The sequence below is a fragment of the Aquarana catesbeiana genome, linkage group LG05 (assembly GCF_042186555.1).
Source record: "Aquarana catesbeiana isolate 2022-GZ linkage group LG05, ASM4218655v1, whole genome shotgun sequence".
Lineage (NCBI taxonomy): Eukaryota > Metazoa > Chordata > Amphibia > Anura > Ranidae > Aquarana > Aquarana catesbeiana.
In genome coordinates this window covers 577,691,159-577,715,504 of record NC_133328.1, presented here as the reverse complement: position 1 = coordinate 577,715,504, position 24,346 = coordinate 577,691,159, and the positions used below count along the sequence as shown (strand labels likewise).

General features: G+C 42.1%; 1 protein-coding gene across 1 annotated transcript in view; it reads right to left on the bottom strand.

Moving 5' to 3' along the window:
* Positions 1 to 703: 703 nt before the first annotated feature.
* The window catches only part of VPS13B (vacuolar protein sorting 13 homolog B), a 1,301,055-nt gene continuing 1,277,412 nt past the window's right edge, over positions 704 to 24,346 (bottom strand). The window contains exons 49-52 of the mRNA XM_073632833.1: positions 17,290 to 17,466; positions 10,688 to 10,790; positions 7,556 to 7,805; positions 704 to 5,758 (exon numbers count right to left, since the gene is read on the bottom strand). Coding sequence (XP_073488934.1) covers positions 5,510 to 5,758; positions 7,556 to 7,805; positions 10,688 to 10,790; positions 17,290 to 17,466 — 779 coding nt within the window. The 3' untranslated portion in view covers positions 704 to 5,509. The remainder of the gene's footprint in view (positions 5,759 to 7,555; positions 7,806 to 10,687; positions 10,791 to 17,289; positions 17,467 to 24,346) is intronic.

The following is a 24,346-nucleotide window of genomic DNA, read 5'->3' as shown; positions in this document are numbered from 1 at the left end:
AACACCTGGGAACCAGAAATCTTGCTGATTGATAGGGGATCAAATACTTCACTCAAAGTGCAAATCGATTTATAACTTTTTTTAAATGTGTTTTTCTGGGATTTTTGCTGTTATTCTGACTCACTGTTAAACTAAACCTACCATTAAAATTATAGACTGATCATTTCTTTGTTTAGTGGACAAACAAAATCAGCAGGGGGTCAAATAATTGTAAACTGTTCTACAGTGAGGGGAAAAAGTAACACAAACAGGTAATGAGAAACATGGCTAGCTGACCTACTAAAAAAAAAAAAAAAAAAAAAAAAAAAAGGATTTTCTGCGGATGCTGCTGTCTTGGTGAAAGTTTGCATCATTGACCCAAGTATAAAGGTAATTAATTCCCTTTTTTGCTGCATGTTTGTTCCAAGGCTGTGCTGATTTAAAGAAGCCAGGAAACTTGCATTGTTCAGGAGGGGGCCAACAATGGCAGCCTTACATTCTCCTATACGCAAAAGAAACCTGTGCAGAGATGTCATTTCTGACCAGCAATACAAATGTGTGGTGGGAGTAGCTGATATGAGATGGCTACACTGGGACATCAATTCGTATAAAATATATTTTTTCTATCTTCACTTTGTTAGCATTATTCAGTGCTTTATGTCCTTATAGCAGATGATCTATTAACATTATATCTCACAGCACTAAAGAATTTCAAAACACAAGATTTTTTTTTTTTTAAACTTTATTTTAATCAAATATAGTTACAATATCTATATATCAATGAAAGTCAACATTGTTATAGCAGCAGGTATGCACAGAACACTTTCTCAAACCCAAAACAGATGTAGTCATAATCTAAAGACGATGGGTAGAGACCTGACCTATATTTCCTATCCGGATTGCTCACAAAATGTCACGATCGTTGCTACATTTCCCAAACAGAATGCATGGACATGAGCACAACTGCTCCTAATAGTCAGTTCAACACATTACATTGGGTGTGGGGGGGCCTGCAAAGTGATAAATTTCAATGCTGTATACCAATTATAGTAACACAATTTTTTTTGGTCAAAAATGAAATAACCTAGATAGATTCACAAATGCAGAATGTGGAGTCCAGAGATGACAATAAACCCTCCTGCCTGGTCCCAGAGGCCTTGTATAGGTAAGATAATCCATAACCCCCCCCCCCCCCCCCCCAGTCATGTGCCAACTCAGTGCTCTGCTGTATAGCAGACAGTGATTAGTTTGGCCTCGTTCACATGGTCCTAATACAGTGTACACCCGTGTGACGGCCGTGTTTGCCCACATAGGGATGCACAGGTGTTTCAGGCACCCGTCATGCAGGCAGTACCAGTTTTGTCAATTGGGTCACCGAAGCCACATGGACACACCCACTGCTCCTAATCTGACATCCGTGCGGGTGCATGGCTCTGAAATCAGATCGTGTGCATTCAGGGTTGTGTATCTACACAGCTAGCAAACTGTTCCAGTTGACATGAATGGGGATGCATGAAACGCCAGTGCACCTTTGTGCAGGTAAACATGACCCCTTTCACACTGGAGGCGTTTTTCAAGCGCTACAGTGCTAAAAATAGTGCCTGAAAAAAGCCTCAGCTGGAAACCCAGTGTGAAAGCCCGAGTGCTTTCACACTGGGGCGCTGCGCTGGCAGGGTGTCACAAAAAGTCCTGCCAGCGGCTTCTTTGCAGTGGTCATACCACCGGCAAAGTGCTGCTTCAGCGGTGTTTTGCGTGTGTATTTAACCCCTTTTTCAGCCACTAGCGGGGGTTAAAACCACCCCGCTAGCAGCCGAATAGCGCAGCTAAAAATAGCACGGCTTTACCGCTGACAACCAGGGCGGCCCAGTGTGAAAGGGGTCTAACGTATACCGCTGTACAGAGACAAATTGTGGTGAGGACTGATTAAGCAGGCATATTAATTGTGAATTCTATAGCGCAGGGGTCTCAACTGTCTAACCAAAGGGCCAGTTTACTGTTCTTCTGACTTTAGGGGGGTCGAACAGTGGCCACTGGGAGCAGAAAATGTCCTGGTGTCAGTGAGACTAAACTATGCCCGATCTAGTGCCCCATTTGCGGTGGGAGGAATAGTGCCCCATCAGCAGTGTTAGTTGAAGGAATAGTGTCCCTGTATTGGTTTCCGTAGCAGGATTCATACCCCATTGTTAGAGGGAAGAATAGTGCCCCAAGGGCCAGATGACAGCAAAGAGCCAAATCCAACCCAAGGGCTATAGTTTGTAGACTACTGTTGGGAAGAAACCCTTTACTGGTGGATAAATAAAATTTGTGACAAGATATGTGACTACCTTCTGGTAAAAGATATGCAGCACTGTACCCTAACATGGGCCTCCAGCGAATTGTTTGGGTTTTGTAAAGGTTAGGGAAAGTTCAGAACTTGAGTCAGGATTTTGGGCAATTCCCCAACCCACCCACCCCACTCCCTAAAGAATCTTAGATTGTATTGGGCCAGTGGTCGGAGAAATAAGGGGTAACCTCCCCAACTGGGACAGCCAGAAAAACGTGACAGCAATTTATTCCCATGCTAGAGATGGAGATTCAGTTTAACTTCAGTTAAAAATATTTTAGGCCCCCGTTCACATCCTAAAAATACATCTGTTTAAGTTGAAGTTCCTATCCAGTAAGCCCATGTAGAAGCTCAACCATCATCTCCAGGGACAGTTCTGTGATGTGTCCTACCTGGAACTAGCAGAAACCCAAGAGTCAAATGATGGCAGTCGTGGCTGAGAGTGGTAGGAGAAATATGACAGACCCCCCTTATTGTTTTGTATAAAAGTTGAAAATGTAAATGTGTTTAAATTCATAAACAAATGTTTTAATCATTTAATGGTGCTATTAGGATTACAGCATGTCACCAAGTCTTGAACAAGCAACTTGTATTCTGTATTCATTAAGCATAGGAAGCAATAAATTACATCTGGAGTGAAATCTGCTAGATGTTTGGCATGTGGAATATCCACCATCTGTACACTGAAGGCAACCATTCTGTATGCTAGAAATTGTAGACTGAAAAAGATTGGCTTCATCGTACTCTTTCCCCCCAATCCAAAAAAACAACAAAATATTTATATAAACAGGGTCAATAAAAAGATGTAAACAGGGCCAAGGATAAATCCAAGGAAAAAAAAAAACAAGCTTACTTACGGACCAGCTCACAGACAACCAATTAAACCTGTCTAAAAGTATGCGTTAAAAGCAGCAGTTTAGTCTGCACGCATTTGCAAATGTATGCGTAAGCCACAGAGCTTCGCCACGGCACCCTGATATCTGTATACCTAACACTAACTTCTAAGTGTCCCCACAGTGGAGGCACATGCATTCTGATGGATAGGTGAGGGCAGGTGGACTGAAAGGGAGCCCACCCCTTCTTAAAGGTACAGCAGCACACAGCATGTAGCTCAATGGCTGTGAAGGTGTCAGTGCATTGCTTGACCAATATACACGACATTGATACAAAAAAGACGCCACTGCCCCCATCTATAGCTGGCCATTGCAGTAAGCAGCATTGGAAGGCTAAATAAGGTATAAACAGGGCCAAGGGAAAAAAAACAAGCCTACTTACTGACCAGCTCGCAGACAACCAAATAAACCTGTCTAAAAGCAGGGTTTTGATAAAAAGATGTCTTTTAAGTGTCTCAGACCGTGGCAGTGAAATCTTCCAGATACTAAGAAACGAAGTCTGCCATGGCTTAGCATATCTGCCAGCAGAGCGGCCATTTTTAGTATTGGAAGAAAACAGTCTGACTTTATATACTATATGTATGTATTTGTCTATAGGTATTTTCTGTGTGTATATATAAATTTAATTTAACAAGGTTGTGCTTTAGGAAGGATTTTAGGTAACAAAAGATAGGGAAAGTTTTCACTAGAACATTGGGGTTGATTTATTAAAACTAGAGAGTGCAAAGTCTGGTGCAGCTCTGCACAGAAATCAGCTTCCAGGTTTCTTTGTCAAAGCTTAAATGAACAAGCTGAAGTTAGCAGAGCTGCACCAGACTTTGCCAACATCCACAGTTGTCCATAGCTGTTTAATATGCTAGTCTGTAATTTTTTTGACAAACGGGTTGATTTAACTGGAGTGCAGTTTAGGACAGCAACTTTTACCATGTTACATTTTATATGCTGCAAGTCCACACAAGTGCATGGCTGTCATGGAGATCACTGATCTCTTGGCAGTAATGGACCCTTGTGCATGCAAAGCTTGGCTGCAAGGAGGGAGGATATTTACAATCCAAAACTACCAACAGAAGTCCCTTCACCGACACTCAGCTTTGCCTGTTACTGCATGATGATCAATAATCTCTGCTTAATGAATGGCCAGCCCTAGAAAAGTGTAGCACTTGCACAATTTTTTTTCCCCCTCTACCACAGGTTGACGGAAAGAAAATCAATGTGTTGATGGGGGAATCCCTTCCACGGTGCTATATCTGAATACAATTACTACTGCTGCCGGCGGCAGTAATCAAAGAACCCCAAACAGGCTTGGTATACTGCAGTCGATCAATAGATTTTGCAGTACAACCAGCCTGCCCATAGATCGACATTCAGACGGTTCAGCTGAATTTCAATCTGTCCGTTTCCACTTTCAATGTACAAATAGGGTGTGGAAAGATCCTGAGGAAAGATTGCTAGTGTGCAAAATTGGATTCATATACAACAAACATACGTCCTCTGCTATATTACTCTCTGACATATAATTACTTCATTAGCTACAAAGGTTCAAATCAGAGGAAAAACTGGACTAAAATAAACTTTATTAATTGAAAAGACAACAAATATTTTAAAAGTGATGTTCTTCCAGTCAGCATTCAGCCATTTCAAAAGGAAACTGACACCAAATGTTTTACTCCAATCTAATTTTATAGCTGTACATTCTGTATTTTTAAAATGGTTTACTGTGTAAAAATACACTTTTACATTGGGACACATTGAGTAGGAAAAAGAGTGGCCACAGACAGAAACAAAAAATTAAACTCTTGTGCATGTACCTGGAAGTTATGTGGACAACTTTCTCTAAACTAAAAGGTTGTATTTTGTTTCCCAAAAATAATTATTTATGTAATGTGACCACATTAGGTATATGCTGTGCTTAATGGAGTTGGTGTAAAAATCCTAAATTCGAACAGAATGTAGAATAGGAACAAAATGGTTGGCAACTGGTACCGGACCGGCTGAAATGGTCTCAGTGACTTGACTTACTCTGGCCTGGACATGAACCAATGATGTGTGAGCTCTGGTGACTGAAAACTCTTTAGATATAAAGAATATATATTTTCTAATGTAAACCTCATATGACGAAACAAGACAGGATAGTCCAAGTGACATCTCTGGTAGAACTTCTCAGCTTTCATATTATTCACTTACTTGCACCACATGCCAGCAATGGCAATAGATGCATGAAGCCCGTGTTAAGGACTCCTTCCCTATCGTACTGGCTGTGTTTTCCTGGAATGGGCACCTGTTTTCTTTTACAGTTTATCTCCAAAACAAGCCATCAGTAAAATCCCCTGTGCAGTGCCTTATTTTTCACCATTTTAAATTTGCTAATAAATACTCTGGCGAATGGAGCCTCCACCAGAAACTGGTAAGTCTTTGTGTTGGATGGAGGTGGGTCGGCGGCCACCACCTGGGCAGCGAGCTGTAGGGAGGAGTGGCTGGGGATCAGATGAGGGGAACTCTTCACAACGTAGTCCACAAGCCGGCTGTACTGCTGTTCAGATAGACGCTCTCTGGTGCCATCAGGCTGGAAAAGGTGCAAAATAAAACCCTTTCAGTTATCACATCATACACAACATGAATCCAGCTTTCTGTATTAATGCAGAATCAAGACAAGCTTCACATAGAACTTACTTGACAGAAATATAGGACCTTTAAAGGGTAATGCTCCAGTGAAGCTTGCACCTTCAATAGACATGTAAGCAGTGGCAGCGCCTAACATACCAGGTTCCCAGTGGAAGCAGCCAACATACCAGGTTCCCAGTGGAAGCGGCCAACATACCAGGTTCCCAGTGGAAGCGGCCAACATACCAGGTTCCCAGTGGAAGCGGCCAACATACCAGGTTCCCAGTGGAAGCGGCCAACATACCAGGTTCCCAGTGGCAGCGCCTAACATACCAGGTTCCCAGTGGCAGCGCCTAACATACCAGGTTCCCAGTGGCAGCGCCTAACATACCAGGTTCCCAGTGGCAGCGCCTAACATACCAGGTTCCCAGTGGCAGCGCCTAACATACCAGGTTCCCAGTGGCAGCGCCTAACATACCAGGTTCCCAGTGGCAGCGCCTAACATACCAGGTTCCCAGTGGCAGCGCCTAACATACCAGGTTCCCAGTGGCAGCGGCCAACATACCAGGTTCCCAGTGGCAGCGGCCAACATACCAGGTTCCCAGTGGCAGCGGCCAACATACCAGGTTCCCAGTGGCAGCGGCCAACATACCAGGTTCCCAAATGGACTTCATCAGGTGCCTAATTGAAACAAGGCTAAAAGCAACCTTCATCCAACCAGAAAGCTGTCCATAGATGGATCGAAATTCAGCTGGTTCAGCAGGTATTGGCCAAATTTTTGATCCCTCTATGGCAGATCAAAAAATTAAAAAAATAAAGCATCTATGGCCAGCCTTAGCACCATGTCCAATAAAACTGGTGAGATTGGCAGAATCACTCTTGCAAGGAAACTACTAATGGAATTGTTCCCTTGCTGGCCTAGAGCACTGAAAAATTGCACTCGCTAGGAATGTAGCAGAAAGTGAGCGTCATCTCATTGGTCCAGCTAGCAAAGGAACAAATCCCAAGGAATAGGTAAGTAGTTTGTTAGCAATTATGTTACTGTTGAATTGTTGCCAGCGTTAAGACTGCTCATCTGGCATGGCCGTTATGCTGGTATAATGGTGATTATAATATTTTCAGGTAAGTCTCTATGAAAAGGCATACGCTGACCTGGAAGTAATATGTGGCTGAGGGGTCAGGTAATGGCTCTTTACACTTGACTATACTGAGTTTAGATGTGAGCATAGGAAGACAGCAGTGTGCAGCTGCAAAGTTCATGGCAAGTAAAAACAGTTGTCAGTCACTAGTGATCCTGTTTACATGATCAGAGATGTGCCCATAGCACTGAGATGGTGAAAAGATAAATTTTATTGCACATTCTGAACTGGGTATAAAAGGGTCAATACTGGCACAAAATAAGTAATTGCTGAAGTTAGGCTACAGTTGGGCATACTGTGCTTATTAAGAGGTGAATAATCATAACATTTGCCAGATTGCTTAATTCTCCAGCTCACAGGCACAGCAGATTGAGCCCCATTTGCTGTACCTTTGCCTTCACATTCTTCAATAGGCCATCCAGACCTTGGGAACATTTGCCATATAAATATATAATATGGGTGAACGATACAAACTGTCAAGTGTGATTTGCTTTGCACTTTTACTCGTTAAAGATTGTGAATCACTAATTTTATAAAAACTTCTTATGGAGTAACCACACTGTAGCTTGTACCTGTGTATTGGTCACCATTGCCTGTAGGGTACTAAGGTTGTCACTTACCTCTGTGTCACTGGTAACAGGCTGCTGTTTGAGCTGCACTAGGAGGGAGTTCTCGGAGCCACGTTCCTCTATACAGTCTATTTCAGTGATGGGGAAGGCCTGCTGCTGGGTGTCCTCACTGATACTGACCACAAACAGAACTTCTGAAGTCAGCAGCAGGCAGCCAGCATACTCCTGTCCAGAGCCGCTGACAATGATGACATCCAGCGCCATGTGAAGCTCCGGCCGACCCAAAGACTGCAGCATTTTCCTGTAGGGCAGAATGAGACAACTCTTAGCACCAATCCATTACCAAGTTTATTCAATAAGGAATAGAATAATATGCAAATGTCACTTCTCACAGAAATTAAACCTGTCTGATTCTGGAAACTTAATGGGAATGGGTATAAGGCATAGGATTTTTGGTGGTTTATAATCTATTATCAGGTAAAAATAACTTGATTTATGAGGCACAGTGCTCCTGCGAAGGCGGCTCGCACATGCCAGGGGGCCTCAGAAGAATCCAAAACATCTAGGAGCACAAAGTGACCACCACCCAAAAGTTCAAATGGATCAGTCCTTAATCAAGATGACACAAGATGCAACAGCCAACATGTTTGAAGGGTTAAGATGTAAGTGTTTGGCTATATACTGGGAGGGGTGGGTATAATTCAATAAAGCATTTACTCCACTTTCATGGCAGCATGGCCCTTCAAAAAGTCCTGTGCTAGATGAAGAAAAGCCCTACTGTCAGTTTAAGAAATGTGACAGATTCAGGTAGTTCTTAATAGCAACACTTTTATAATGCACCAAATTTAAAAATAAATACCTCCAGTTTGTGGATAATTAAACCATAGGTAATTGTCACCAACTTAGAGTTGGTTTTAGAGTGCCTCTCTCTGTACATTACTATATAGAAAATCAGCATTTTTGCCTTCACTACGCCCTCCCCATCTCTCACTGGTTGCACTCTTGGACTTCACAGTCAACATGTTCCCAGCAACCAGTGATGCTGAATGTGGGTGAAGCCTGATGTGATGGAAGTCCCCCATCAGGTCCACTCTCTCCTTGTGATCGACAGCAGACGGATTCTATAGCCAAGACCAGGCTGTCTATTCACTATGAAATCAGCCTACTGCCTGCTGTCAATCACAAGGGGAGCAGACCTGATTGGTAAACTATTCCATCAGCTTCCCCCTCATCCTCCACTCAAACCAGATAAAAAATTCCTTGGCCACTTCCTGTCTGTGTGACAGCTGCACTGAGCATGGACTGGGCGGAGGCACGATAGGATTCCAAAAAGTGTCAGACACTCTTTATGAATTCCCCATTATGCTCATAATAATCTGTATACATTTTGACATATAAATACACAACTACTGTATGATTACATTTGAATACATCTAAAAAAAAGTATTAAAACATGTCCACATAATAAATAAAATGAAATAGTATCATGATGTTGGTTTGTGTGGAAGGCCAGAAGACCAACTATAGTTAGAGAATTTTTTATACAATATATTTTATTATACGTTATGTCTATAAACCGATGAGGTGGATAAATCAATTAATCAATACAATTAACAAGATATTCAGGATATCCTTTCATCCAACCCCTGACACATGTTGCACCTTGGAAACTATTAGACTTTCTGAAAGTTGGTGTGGCGCTTGCTGGGCTTCTAGATTTAAAAATGCCTAGAAGCACAGACATCGCATTGGTTTCCACTGGTTCTCTGCTCCTTGTAAATTTTCTGGTTAAGAGTTTAAATCTTTCATTCATTCATATAAACGTAGTCCACTCAAAACTAACTCTAAAACGAATGTCAATTTTGGGTGGATGATGGAAAAAGTGAAACCATCTGACGGGTTTATTTATCGCTCAGGTAGACTACAGGTGAGATTGCTGCTCTGCTTCCTGGGCACACACACACCCACTGTGCCCATTTTGAGGGGTTCCTATTATGTATTTTATAATATGGAGAATGTAACAGGAGGAGTTGAAACACACAAAGGTGGACAGAAACAGACTTGGGAACTACTGTATGTCAGGAAGGTCCCACTGTTGGAGTATATAAGACATATATAAAGCTGGGGGATGACTTAGGCCAGCCATAGATGGTTCGAATCTCTGCTGGTGCAGCAGGAACCAGCTGAGATTAGAATCATGTATGAGCAGGCTGAATATACCAAGTTAATCAATCGATCAACTTGGGTACAACCAGTCTGTTGAATTTTACTTGCGATTATTGCTAGCGGGTGCTATAGCTACCTGCAATAACCACGGTCTTCTCCTGGTGGAGATGGCCCCTCCCTCCCCCTCCAGGAGAATACAATGACTTGGCAGGAGGAATGCCCCTGACAATACTGACTGTGTTGAAGGGGGGATTGTGTAAATTTCGCACCATCTATGGCCTGCTTTAAATGTCCCATTTGAGTAGACTGACTTTTTAAATACAATTCTTTGGAAGATAAAACAGGTTTTTTCTATGCACTTTACCTTTGTATTTAGGTGTGTGCTTGGAGTTCATCTTTTATTATTGTGATTTTACACCTAATTATGGATTACAATGATGTGCTTGAGTCATGCAAGACTCCGCCTAAGAACATGTAAATTGTCAGCTCTTTGCACAAAGTGTATGTCAAGCAAAAAACTGTTTCAGCTTTCAGCAACTTCCTGCCTGGATAAAACTGTTGTTAACAAACTTTTTTTTTTGGCTTGACATACATATTATAACACAATTATGGCATGTAATGCTGATTGTGCAGGTTTTAGCTGTTCATACAGGTCAGTCTATGATACAGTAGAGCTGTGTCTGTGCCGTATACTGGTGATCATGTACCATTGTAGTGGACATACATGGCAGGAGAAATCTAACAGTTTCCCAATAATCAGATCTCCCAGTATATGATAAGTGTCAGAACACCGTGCACTGACCACCAATATGGACGTGAAGAATTCAAGGCATTTACATTGTCATAGAACAATCTGCAGGAATCCAAGGACACAAGCATACAAGAGACTATATAGTGTATGGCAAGCAGGGGGATTTCATGATGCAAAAACAAGGCAGCGGAGGTGGGAAAGGCGCATTCACTTGGTGTGCGAAGTGTAGTAATGGGTACAAGATTATACACAGTAAATTACATTACCAGACATATTTCAAATGACTGTTGGCTGCTTGGTGTGATTGCAGGTCATCGGCTACATATCTTTGTTTGGGAAGCTGGGAAAGACCAGCGCCATGTAGTATTCCTGTAAGAGAAACCAACAGACTGATTAATGCAGTTTGTACACACGTCAGAGAGCAACAGTACTGCGCAGTACACAGTAGTAACCAATCAGAATGAGTAAAGACAGTACTGTTGCATAGGGGCTATGAGGTCATTCCTTCATCACAGCTTTGTACATGTGTCTGTTTCTGATGAGTTGTTAGTACTATTTAAAGTGTTACTAAACCCAGGAGCCTGCATTCACTATATCTGCTCTCCCACAGTACACAGAACATGGAAATGCAATTATTTTAGAAATATAAACGGCTAAATACCCTTTCTTATCAGCAGTATATAGCAGTCTTGTGACTTCTATCAGTGTCTGGTTAAAGCTTGTCGGAGGAGTTTTCATTCTCCTCTGACTATCCTATGAGGCTGCAGGACCCCTGACCCTCTGTCTGATTGGCCTATTGCTGATCACATGTACCCTCCCCCAAAAAAATTTCTCTAGCAATACACACCAAATTGAGCATGTGCAGAGTGTCCCCAAGGCTCTGTTCTATCAGCAGATGGATTGGGGACTGTTGAAGAAGGGGAGGATCAGAGAAGACAGGATCAAACAGCCTTTTTACACAATCTGGTTCTCCAGCGAGTAGAACAAGCATGCTTTACTGCATATACAGAGTGATTTTACTGTTGTAGGTTTAGTGACACTCAAAGCTCCATGTTTCATGTGAGTGCATCAATCTGCCTTGAAAAATGTATCCTGCGAGGTCCAAAAGCGTTGGCCAGTGATACCTGCTACTTTATGTGAATAAAGGACAAGATTCTCACTATACCAAGGTGTCCTTATAGGAACAGTTGTCACTAGACTCTTTCCTGCTTTATCCAAATAAAATAACGCTTTGGCTGTAGTTGGGTTGTAAATAATTTCTGGCCTATTCAAAATGAGGACAGAACGCAGTGATCATTCCATTATCCTATTTTACTCATTGACATTATGCTGACAGTTTTACAGAAAGCACTGAACTATCGGCCCCTAAATCTAATGACCCTCCCTCCCTGATGGGATGTATACTGACAGTGCAGAGGTTGTATTCGGAGTGACTCTTCTATGTCGGCAGCAATAAGCAATGCACAGGTCAGGATTACAATCCTGCATTATCATACATCAGTCTCTGCGCTGCCATTGACATCTCTCCAGGCAGTGCTGGGATCTGCTCACAAAGCCTATTGATGTAACGGCTAGGGGGCTGGCAGCAGACAAAACAGCTTGATCTGACACACCCGGAAGTGTCGAATTCTTGTCATTACAACATAGTTTGTAAAGCCCCGTACACATGATCAGAAAATCGTACAAAAAAATACCGCCTTTGAAGCGATCGTACAATAATCGGAACGTTACTACACAGCTTTCATCTGAAATAATCCGAAGGGACAAACACTACTTTTTTTTTTCGTACAGTTTTCATCCAAAAATACAAAACAGATAAATAAAAATAAATATAATAATAAAAATGCGGAAGTGATGTAATGTATTGTGTCGTATGAGAATTTTCGTACTTTAGTAACCTCTTCATTTTCAATATGAGACTAGCATGCAAAAAAAAAAAAAAGAAGAAAATAGACGATCATTCATCCAATGATCTCATTGTATGTACCAGGCTTCATTCTGTGAATCCTAAATGGATTGCCTGAAGAGAGGAAGCAGTAATAGGTACAAATTCAAATGTTTTAAAATTAAAAGCTTAAAGTATAACAGCAAATTTTATTTTTTAAGTTTTTGATGTAGTGCAGAGATTTGAACACCTGTCAGTTTTCATTGCTGCCTGTGCTCCAATTATAGAGATTCACTCTCCATTTATTCTGTTTACCATTATCATTGAAAGTGAAAGTAAAAGAAAATCTTACATTTTTGGTTGTCCCTAGAAAAGTGATAGAGGGGAAATCTTCCATCGGGGACACAAGTTCTGGTGACAACCCAGGGATTCTCTCACTTTGGAGGGATTTCCTCTCACTTCCTGTTTGGCTATGAGACAGGAAGTGAATGGAAATCTCCACAATGGGATGCAGATGGCAAAAAAAAAAAAAAAATTGACATGGGTTTATTATAACTAAGGTTGCACCGATACTAGTATCGGTGATGATACCGAGTATTTGCACAAGTATCGGTACTCGTGCAAATGCACCTATACCTGATACTGATACTTTCAGGCTCGGCTCTTTGTGCTGTCAGTGGGTCTTCCCAGTGTTAAAGAAGTCCGGTAATTGAAGCTGTCAAAAAAAAAAAAAAAAAAAACAAGCAGCCGGCAATGTTTATTACTAACATTGCTCAACCCTGAAACACTAAAATAAAAAAGAAACATTATTTCTTTTTGCATATTTCTGTTTCTTCATCTGAAGATCAAAGGGATGAACACATGTTCCTGTGTTTAACCCCTTAATAACCATCAATTTACTCTAATCAGCCTTAATTAACTCCCTATTCTCCTCCATTTACTTATTATTTTCCTGCTTTTTTTCTTTTGTTCACATCTATTTTATAAACGATAAACAATTAAAACTTTTTTTTTGTTTGCTTTGTTAGTGAATATTTTTACACATATATATCAACATATATTTATACATTTCACATTGAAAAAGCGCTAAATTAAAAAAAAGTCTATTTATTTCAGTTGTAACTTTTCAATGCTTTGTACAATTGCTGACAGCTGAAGTTAAAACAAAACAGTTTCAGTGGGTATCGGCGAGTACTAAAAAAAAAAGTATTGGTACTTGTATTCATGGTAAAAAAAATGGTATTGGTGCATCTCTAGTTATAACCCTCTCTTGCTCTATCCAAAATGAAAAAACAGTTTTGCCTATAGTTCTACTTAAAAAATATAGATATGAACTATGAATTTCATAAAAAGAGATGAGAAATCTTTCTCACAGTACTAAGGAAAGAGGCAGAACTTGCACCAGATTTATGTATGAGTTGATAAGGTATTAATGAATCTATTGCAGAATTGTCCCAGACAGATTTCTTGCTGTGACACAATACATGTGACAATTTACTCCAATATGGAAGAGGTTGTTTTTCACCTCCATTAATATGACGGTACATCTTTTTCAATTCTCTGCAACAATGGTGACAGACAATGTGTCACAAATAAGAACTACGTGAATTTGTTGAACCATCGGTACGAACAATGAAGGGTTTTTGACACAAGGCTTCCGACCACATCCACACCTCCAGAAATGTCTCACAAATTCCCCCAAATCATGGTGACAGGGTCTCCTTAGGTACATATAATCAACGGTTTTTTTGCCTTTCTTAAAAGATTATGTTTTCCTTGTCTTGTCTTTGGCAAAACCTCAATCATGTTGGAAAACAAAAAGGTGAGTTCTGGTTACACACACTGCTCTTCGCCTTGCTGTAGGAGTCCATCTGTGTGCAGAGCTTGGGCCTTAGATGCACAGATCCCTAACATGATGTCATTTGTCTGGAAGCAGATCCTGCAGCGTGTAGCTAATTCCTTCCCTGTTAAAATGCAATGGCGATGCACTTAACCCTCATGATCTTGCATTAGCTCAAATCCCAAAAATGACTGTTTGAAAGCCAACTTATATTAGCAATTAGAGGAAACCTTATACTCTTGAGAGCTCTCCATCTCTGAATGGTATCACACACATCGTTTATACAATTTATACAGGAAAAGGGGAAAAAAAAAAAAAGACAGAAACCATTCTAAAACGAACGTCCTCTGTTAAAAATAAAATTCTTCTCTATATGTGTCATGGATGGTAAAACTGGAACAACAAACAGTTTGCCTAGATACAGAATTTATAGAGAAGTTACTTAATCCAGCTGTTAAACGTTGATACATATAGGTTTACGAGCCCCCCCCGAGACGTGCGGTTTTGGTGATGGTGCTCCGAGTGCCAGCAAGCACAGGGCGAATGTAAGAACTATTTAAACAGATCTCGATGTGGAAAATGGAGAGGCGAGGAAGATGCAACATGTGCGCATTCTGAAAGCTTGTAAAGGTTTAATAAATGAGGCATGGTCATTAGACCGAGAATTAGTGGATTGTAAAACCTTCAGCGATACTATAAAACGCTTTTACGGGGGGTTTGAATGCCCTGGAACGCCAGAGACCGACAATCTGTTCTGCTCAGATGGGACGGAGATTTTTCCACTGCTGAATATACATCCCAGTTCATAAAGATTACAGAGCTGGGAAAAAGTTACATTTCACCGTGGATTTCATGTACATTAGGTACAATTTAAAGCAGCAGCCTGAAATCCGATAAGACGCAAAATTCACCATCTTCAACACCCTAGTTCCATTATAACTGCCTTATGCCATCTACCATTACATTTTATTACCTGTATATTTTATGTAGCTATTCAGTAAGAGTCTATGGATATAGTCATTTGGTTTATTTTTGTAAAGACATCTGGACTTATTTCAAGGCAAAATGAAGAGTGTCATAGTGCACAGCAACCCGTAGTTTGGTGACCCCCGAAAGTTTCTCATATCCTCATCTTCTGAATGGTTCTTCCAAAAAGCCTGGAAAAGTGCAGACCTAACTGTTCACTGGTTCAAGCCACACCCCCTTTCTGAGCCCACTGTAACTCCGCCCACATACAGTGCGTCATGGGAGCAAGGCCAGTTTACTGCGCTGACTACTATAAAATAAGGATTTGTTTTAACAGAGTAGACTTCATGCCTGCCACAACTGAAGAGTATTGTGGGAAAGATTACCAATGTACTGACGGACCGATCAAAACTTGTCAACCACCCTAAAGCAGGGTGGTTGACAACAGGGCAGCTTCTGTGCACAGGATCACGTATATATACGTGATCCTGCACTTCCAGGTAGGGGGCACGAATGCACGCCGCCGTTGGCTTGCTCCCACTGTGATTATACACAGCGGGAGCCGAACAACGGGTATAGTGGACTCGATGATCTTCCGGCACCAGCCGATCATCCTGCAGAAAGGCAGAATGGCAGTGCAATGTCCATAAAGACATGGATGAGAGAGTTTGGAATGGAGGAGTCCTGACCTCAACCCAATAGAACACCTTTGGGATGAATCAGAGCAGAGACTGTGAGCCAGGCTCTCTCATCCAACATCAGCACTTGATCTCACAAATGCGCTTCTGGAAGAATGGTCAAACCTTCCCATAGACACACTCCTAAACCTTGTGGACAGGCTTCCCAGAAGAGTTGAAGCTGTTATAGTTGCAAAGGGTGGGCCAACTCAATATTGAGCCCTACGGACTAAGACTGGGATGCCACTAAAGCTCATGTGCGTGTAAAGGCAGGCATCCCAATACTTTTGGTAATATAGTGTAGGACAAAGAAGAGCGATAAGCTCTGGTATGGGAAACCATTATCCACACCCTGGGCTGGTGCTGGTAGTCTGCGTGTGTTATCAGGATGGCGTCAGGTGGAAAATAAGACAGTGACTGTATCACAGCTTGGAAGAGACCACTGTTATCCCAGAGCTACGTCAATCCAAAACAATAAAATGATGGATAAAGGGATCACATGGGCCCTTACGCACTTGTACATATTTGTTGCATAATTTACTGCATCAGTGTATGCCTATTTTTGTATTTTAAACACACTTTTTTGGTGATTCATCATAATAAAGTAAGAGAAACTGTCAACATAGGGAAGTTTCATAGTGCAGATATATTAACATGTACAAAGCTGTGGAATGCATTTGTATGCAACAATTATTTGTTCAATGGGACTTTTTGATTCACAGAAATGCTACACTGACCTATATTTTTTTAAAATAGCAAATGGATGTAATTGGGTTACATAGGAATGCATTGTAAGTAGGAAGCTGTGTGTATAATAATTCAAGAAAATGGAAACGTGTGATCGGGTAAGAGTAGACTAAGATAGACGGATCTATCGGGTAAGATAGACTAATGCCCTGTACACACGATCGGACATTGATTGACATTCCGACAACAAAATCCATGGATTTTTTCCGACGGATGTTGGCTCAAACTTGTCTTGCATACACACGGTCGCACAAAGTTGTCAGAAAATCTGATCGTTCTGAACACGGTGACGTAAAACACGTACGTCGGGACTTTAAATGGGGCAGTGGCCAATTGCTTTCGTCTCTTAATTTATTCTGAGCATGCGTGGCACGTTGTGCGTCGGATTTGTGTACACACAATCGGAATTTAACCGATCGGATTTTGTTGTCGGAAAATTTTATAGCCTGCTCTCAAACTTTGTGTGTCGGAAATTCTGACGGAAAAAGTCAGATGGAGCCCACACACGATCGGAATATCCGACAATACAATCCGATCGCACTTTTTCCGTCGGAAAATCCGACCGTGTGGACAGGGCATAAGAGTCTATCAAATCTATAAGTGTGTATTATTATATTAAAACGTACCTGTGCTACTGTATGGGCTATATCATAACTGGTTCTTTTTAAAAGAAAAAATTAGGTGAAAGAAAATATCTTTAGGTTGCAACTGAATGATCAGCGTCTTCCATGTAGCAACATCTGAGTTTCTTACCATATCCTGTCTGTGACACCAGCTCGGCTGCTCCACCAATCGGCTTGGTAAAGACACCAACAATCCCTTTCCCCACACCGGAGATAACACCTTTGGCTTTGTGTCCGGCTGATGCCTGAGCCTCAGAGGTCCTCTGGAAGTTCTGCATGGGCTGGTCTACTATGCCAGCTATCGCTCCTGGAGAAGGAAACAAATTGTATGATTTACATAAGATGGGGGAAAAAATCCAGGCAGAAACAATTATAGAATTGTGTATTAACATATTTCTTCTAGTTATACACTTTAATCATATCATAGCAGGGGATTAAGCCCCTGTTAACAATCTATTTAACACAACTTTTAACAAAATTAGACATTTGTCAAGAACTAAATGTCACATACCTAAAGCCCCAACTTTCTGGTTAAAACACGAATTAGGTTTTTTTTTTTTTTTTTTTTTTTTTTTGGAGTCTGTGATCCAATGAGAAGATTTGTTTTACATTTCTGTTCCGTAGACAAACCAGAAAATGAAAATCTCTTCAAAGTGAAGGAAATCTTTTGTTAGCTGATCAAGCAACCCCATCTGAAGATTTCCTCTCTATTCCTGTTCCAGGGACAACTCAATATTTTGGATTCTCCATAACTTTTAGGGACAGTTCATATCACATGCAGTCCAGTGCATTTTTTTTCTGCAGCAAAAAGGCATGGAAAGTAGGTTATATGGTTTTCAGTGGCATAGATCACACCAATGCCTGCAGTTTCAGTGTGTTCCAGTTCCAGAAAAAAAGTGGAGCATTCTGCATTTTTCCCATACTGTACTGGAACACTGTAAAACTCATCAAAAGTGGACCAGAACGCACCAAAAATGCACTGGAACACACATTTAATTATATAAGGTTAAGAAAAAAGAAGGGGGAAAAATGCACTGGACTGCATCAAAAAGGAACAAAAAACACACTGGAATGCATCAAAAACACGCATTCAGAAAAGCATCTGGAAGACATCCGATCCCAAAGACAATAGCTCCCAAGACAAAAGTAGAGGGTGAAAATGGACAACAACAAAAAATACCTGAAAGTTTTAAAAACCCTCAGCAATTTTATCCAAAACTTTAACAAACAGGCTTAAGCTTTTTGTTTTTTTTGCATAACTTAGCTTTTATGTTTATTTACTAGCACAAGATTACAGTGAAAAAACGCTAGATAACGTAGGTGGGGTGAACTCCTGACATTATCCAACTTGTCTGGGGGACCCAAGCACTACGAAGACCCCACCGTTGTTGCCTCCCTTGCTCATCTAGTGCAGCTATTTATAACCAGAATACAATGTAAAGTACAATACATGAAAGCCTCTTATTACCTAGAAAGTGAGTGGACAGAGGCACTCAGATGAACACACAGGATCACATAAAGATATATCCACTATGGGTGGACTTTAACCTGAGTCATTCACACAGTCTTATATCAGATTTGGGTGGGAGAGTACAGCTATGCACAACCTAGTATATAAGAACTAAGCAGAACACGGCAGAACTAAACATATAAAGACAATTACATAGAGAGCTTGTTAGTGTATTAAAGTAAACTGGACTTTGCTTAGCAAAAATGGAGGGCAGAAAGGTATGTTGTGCTCATCATCCTATAAACTGCTGGTGTATTTTTTTTATCTGTATTAGATTACATGCCGCACAGGCGGCCACCGGCAAGTATCAGCAGATTCTGGCCAGTGGTTCTAAATGCTGCATGCAGACACCGTGTGCGAAAAGCAGCAGTTGTCAATGGTGGCTTTCAGATTGGTACTTCGTATAGATTGGGGGTCAGCAACCTGTAGATTGTGATCTACCCGTACATCGAGGACAGGTTTGCTGACCCGCCATCCCAAAGCATCAAACAGGGTGCAATGCAGAGGTACTACTTGTAAAGTTGGACCTGAAGCAGGGAGGAAGAGCCGCATAATCTGATGCCTCCTCTGTAGTGCTGCCTCCTGTCCCATGCATAGTGATACCAACTGCATCCCACCTCTTATCCCGGCTAGCGGTCTGCAGAGTGGTGCCAGCAGCAGAAAAGAAGAGATCTTCAGGTCAGTGTGAAGCAATACATTGGGCATAATCGTATAGGGCTGCTTTCACACTGATGTGCCGCAGGTGCAATATAGTGTACCTGCGGCTTTCTTGCGGGTTTGCTGCACTTAACCACGGACATCTATTATATCCTGCGGGTTTGGTGCACTTTCTGAATGCAGAAGTTTTGGTGCGCTTTCAGGAAGTGCACCACACCTACAGGATATAATAGAAGTCTATGGCAAAGCGCAGCTAACCCTGGAAAGCTGCGAATGCACTGGGCTGCACTCGCGGTGCAGGTAAACTGCAGCACATCAGTGTGAAAGCGGCCTTATAGGGGGCTCAGAACAGTAAAGGTTCATTTATATTTGCAATTTGGGGGGGTGGTAAAACCCCATAGTTAAGGCGGGTGTGTTTTTACCACCCTTGCCCCAACCGCACCCCCTTTAACTGCAGTGGCCAGGGGTGTACACATGTCTCAGGGTGTATATTCTCTGCTGTGGCTGTCATGGTTGCTGGGTGTAGCACCTGCCAAGCATGACCCATTCAAGTATATGAGGCCACTCTGCAAGTGCCCTGCAACCTTGTGTAGTACAGCAAGCAAGGGCTTAAAGCAGGCAGCGTTGTGTTGCTTTCTCTCTAGCTTCTTTAACCCCTTCCACCCCGCAGAAGCATGCAGTTGCAGGGAGTTTGCCCCATTTACTTGCATGGGTTGTGATTGGCAGGTGGTAGCACCCACCAAAAGCAACAGGGGGTTTAATTTCTGCTGCGGCATGTGTACACCTTTGGCTGCTGCCTCAGCAGCTAAAGGGAGTAGGGATTGAAGGCGGTAAACTCAGCCACTGCAGAATGCAACTAAGGGCTCATTCACAAATACAGCAGGCACTGCTGCTCCTCTAAAAAGCGATCTGAGTGCATATGACAGGTGGTAAGGAGGAGATATGTTGCCTTCTCACCATCCGATTTAAACTTATAATTGCTGTGCAATGCACGTGATTGCGACACGGCAGTATGGCAATGAGCTATTAGAGGTTTAAATCAGGTGTGAGGAGGAGACACTGTGCCCAGGGATCGTTGACTTCTCCCATGTTGTTCAGGTAGACCTCCACCTCTTTGAGGTTGCCTACCCCTGGTATAAAGAAATGGATGATACCACCGCTGTTCGCATGTAACCGCTCATCTGGTTAAATGCCAATAGAGCCTCCAACCAACCCTGAAGTTGGACATCATTTGTCCTGGGACAGTATTTTTGCTGAGGTTCTGGCTTCACGCAAACTGAGCACAACTAATCAGCGAGTTTGAATGCGACTATAGCACATTCCGCCTAGCACTAGGGTCATCACTTTGAATCCCAACAATGGCACTATCTGCAAAGAGCCTGCATGTTCTCCCTGTGCCTGTATGGGTTTCCTTCAGGTAATCCAGTTTCCTCCCACACTCCAAATACATGCTGCTAGGTTAACTGAATCTAATATGTATGAATGTGAGTTACAGACCTTAGATTGTAAGCTCCTTGAGAGCAGGAACTGATGTGAATGTATAATATATACAATACAGCACGTAAAGTGCTGCATAAATTGATGGTGCTATATAAGTACCTGTGATAAATAAATGGAACAGAATATAGTTATGTTCAGATGCAGCTAAATGCCGCCTCTCGATACAACAAACTAGCTGCCCTGGGAGCCCATGTGAATGTAGCTTTAGAAGAATGACAGCAGGAGTCTGACAGGTAGAGACAGGAAACACTTCCCATTAGCAATGTTTAAATCCCCCATGGAAAAGTACAAGGCATACTGGAAAGTTCTGTGGTCATCCTGCAATGATTTGTACTTTAATTACGGAAAGATGTGAATGATTGAAGTGCACTGACCCCGCCACATATTTAGAGTCAGTCTTGTCCACCTGCTGCATGTAAGACCTGCAGTTAGCAGCTGCATTGTGCTCAGTGATATACACACTGCTGGAAAGAGTCCTGCTTCCAAGGAAAGGCATTATTCATCTCTCCACTGAGTCAGAGAACAGAACCATTGACCAGCCAAACACATGACATATCTACTCCTGCCTTTACAGTCTTTGTTGTTTAAAACCAACCCAGCTCATGAAATCCGATCATCTTGACTCAGGGACCGAAACACTTAATTGCTCTGGATTGAATGAGAGAATATTAACTTTACCATGGGACACAGTTTAATGATATTGCTTTTTATTCCTCTCCTCTTGTTTTTCTGCAGAAAATGTTGGACTGCAGGGGATTTAAAAAGCTTTTGTATTGGAAGGTGACATTCAAAAAGCTGTCACTGCCACAGCCAGACCTGCTATCTCCAATAACACAGAAATACTTTGCGTCCTGCATCATGGTTGCAGACATCAATGGGGAATCTAAGGCCGCTATTTGCTTTGGATAGCATGCATCAGTGTTTGTGGGGACTCCATAAAGATGGTTGGAAAGGAGAATGTTCTCACGGGCTTGTCTGGTTTATCACTCATCACTGGACGCAGCTCTCGGTTCTAGCCCAGGTCTTATGTATTGTACACATTAAATATAATGCACAGCTTAGCGGTGTACTCGGCCTGCACTGACCCTGGAGACAGATAACGGACTACAAAGAAGATCTCATCGTGCTCTTTCTCTTGAGTCCTGGCTGTAGATTCAGGTCAGAATGAGGAAAAATACTGCTGCCAAAATGTAATGCTAGTTTTCACACTTCTACTCCCTTTAGTGATTAGGGTAGAACGATGTGAAATGGAATCTTTTCACATGACCAGGGAACATTCTGCTGCTGGAAATTTCTGAAGCTTAAGATGTGTGAAAATGACAGCAGCTCCCTTACTAAGGCCCACCGCTCGGGGCAAAAATAAATGTCCTTCCAGACAGGGACAGATTTCTCCGATCTATCTTGTGTCCCCTCCTACCCAAGTCAAGTTTTGAACCTTAGTAACAAGATCAGAAGTCCACACAAGGCAGGTCAAGGCTGGGGACAGAGAGGCCAAAAGAGAGTTTACTTACAGTGCATCAGTAGTACTAAAGCCGTATACTGTCACCATACTCCGATAGTTGTACGGTTCTGGATGTACAGATCTAGGGTGGGTGAACTGTGAATACACAGACACTATTCAGTGCTAGGACAGGGTTATCCAGGGTCCAAGATGAAGCAAAGTGAAAGTAACCTGCAGGAAAGCTACCCATAGTGCAGGTAAATCCCAGTGCATCGGTGTGAAAGCAGCCTTGGGCCCCTTTCACATAATTGGTCCGATTGGGTTCTCCTGTCCGAATTTCAGGCAGACCCAATTTGACTCTCCATTCATCTCTATATAGCAGCAGATGTAAAGGGATGTGTGTCCTTATACACCCACCTATCCTGAATATGATCCGATTAAAAAAACAGAAGGGGATCCATCCCTTTCCGTCTGGGCGGATCAGATCAGAGGGCCCATAGAGTTGAGCAGGCTGTGTCCGTATCTGCCCTGCATATGCAGAGTGGACGCGGACCTGTCATCCACCCGCTCCGCTCATTGTGGCCCGTGACCAGTTGCCAAGTTGCTAAAGTGGCCCTCGCTCTTCAAAATGTTGGGCACCCCTGATTTAAAGCTTATTTAAAGTAAAAATGCTTGTTAAGGTCTAGGGTACAGGAAAAAGCAGTTTTACTTACTGTACCTGATCCTCTGCTCCCCCAGCAGACAGTGGTCTCTTCTTCCCCCTCCTATGTTCTGGTGGTAGACTGTGCTTCAGTATCCTCATATCCAATGCAAAGGTATGGGTCCTGCTTTTTACTTAATAGCGGATATATCAGATTTAGGAGGGAGAGTTCAGCTATGCACTAGCACAGTGTTTCTCAACTCCATTCCTCAAGGCCACCCAACAGGTCATGTTTTCAGGATTTCCCTCAGATGAAACAGCTGTGGTAATTACTAAGGCAGTGAAACTGATCAAATCACCTGTGCAAAATAATGGAAAGCCTGAAAACATGACCTGTTGGGGCGCCTTGAGGACTGGAGTTGAGAAACACTGCACTAGCATACCTGGACATAACAGCACTAAGCATATTAAAGACAATTTGATATAGAGCTTGCTAGTATATTAAAGGATAAGTTTACTTTCGGGAACATGTTACACATTCTGTCCGTTTTTAGGGTGGAACATGTAACATGTTCCTGATCCCGCAGCCGCTCCCTGTGACAGCAGGTTGGGGATCTTCTCCCCATACCAGTTGTACCTATTTGAAAAGAGCATGGTTGTGCAGGGCTCCGCCCACGTCATTGATTCACAGATCCCTGTGAATGAATGAACTACAAGTATTGACAAGCCTTTGCGGCTGTCGGCTTGTAGTTCTCAATGAACTATTAGGGCGCTTTTGAGCAGTAGTTCATTGAGTCTTCCTGTGTTTGTGAAACTGCCTGCCCATACGATGTATGGGCAGACAGCTTGCACTGACAGTCTGTAGGAGTCCTGCATGGCACCCATGATCTTCTAATCATAGGTGCAATGCTTTCCAGATTCCTACAAAAAAAGTTGTAAATGCAAATTTTTTTACCTGCAAAAAAATGAGAATTTTTTTTTTTTTTATTATTATAAGTAAACTTATCATTTAAAGTAAACTGTACTGCAGGGACACAGCTGCTCATGCTGTTTCATAGGGGTGCAGGGGCAGGTGAGTGGCCCCAAATGCACACTGCCTGTGTTCAGAAGAAGGATATTTTTTGTGATGTGAATTTTTTCAATTTATTTATAATCCCAGGTCTTCAAGCTTTTTGTAAGCAGGACATATTTCTTCTCATGTTTGTGACCAGTAACGCCACCATCTCTAACTTGATATGTACACTGAATGCAATTCAAACTATTTAATAGCTACTTACTCTATGCTAGGTCATCTGAGTTCAGTGTTCAGGTTCCCCCCAGAGAGACAACTGTTCTCTGCAGGTCTCCATACTTTACCTAGCAATGGTCTGAATATCCTTTAAGAGTCACCCTGTTGAAGTAGACAGTGTTTGCCTGACAAACCTCTTTATAGGTTACAT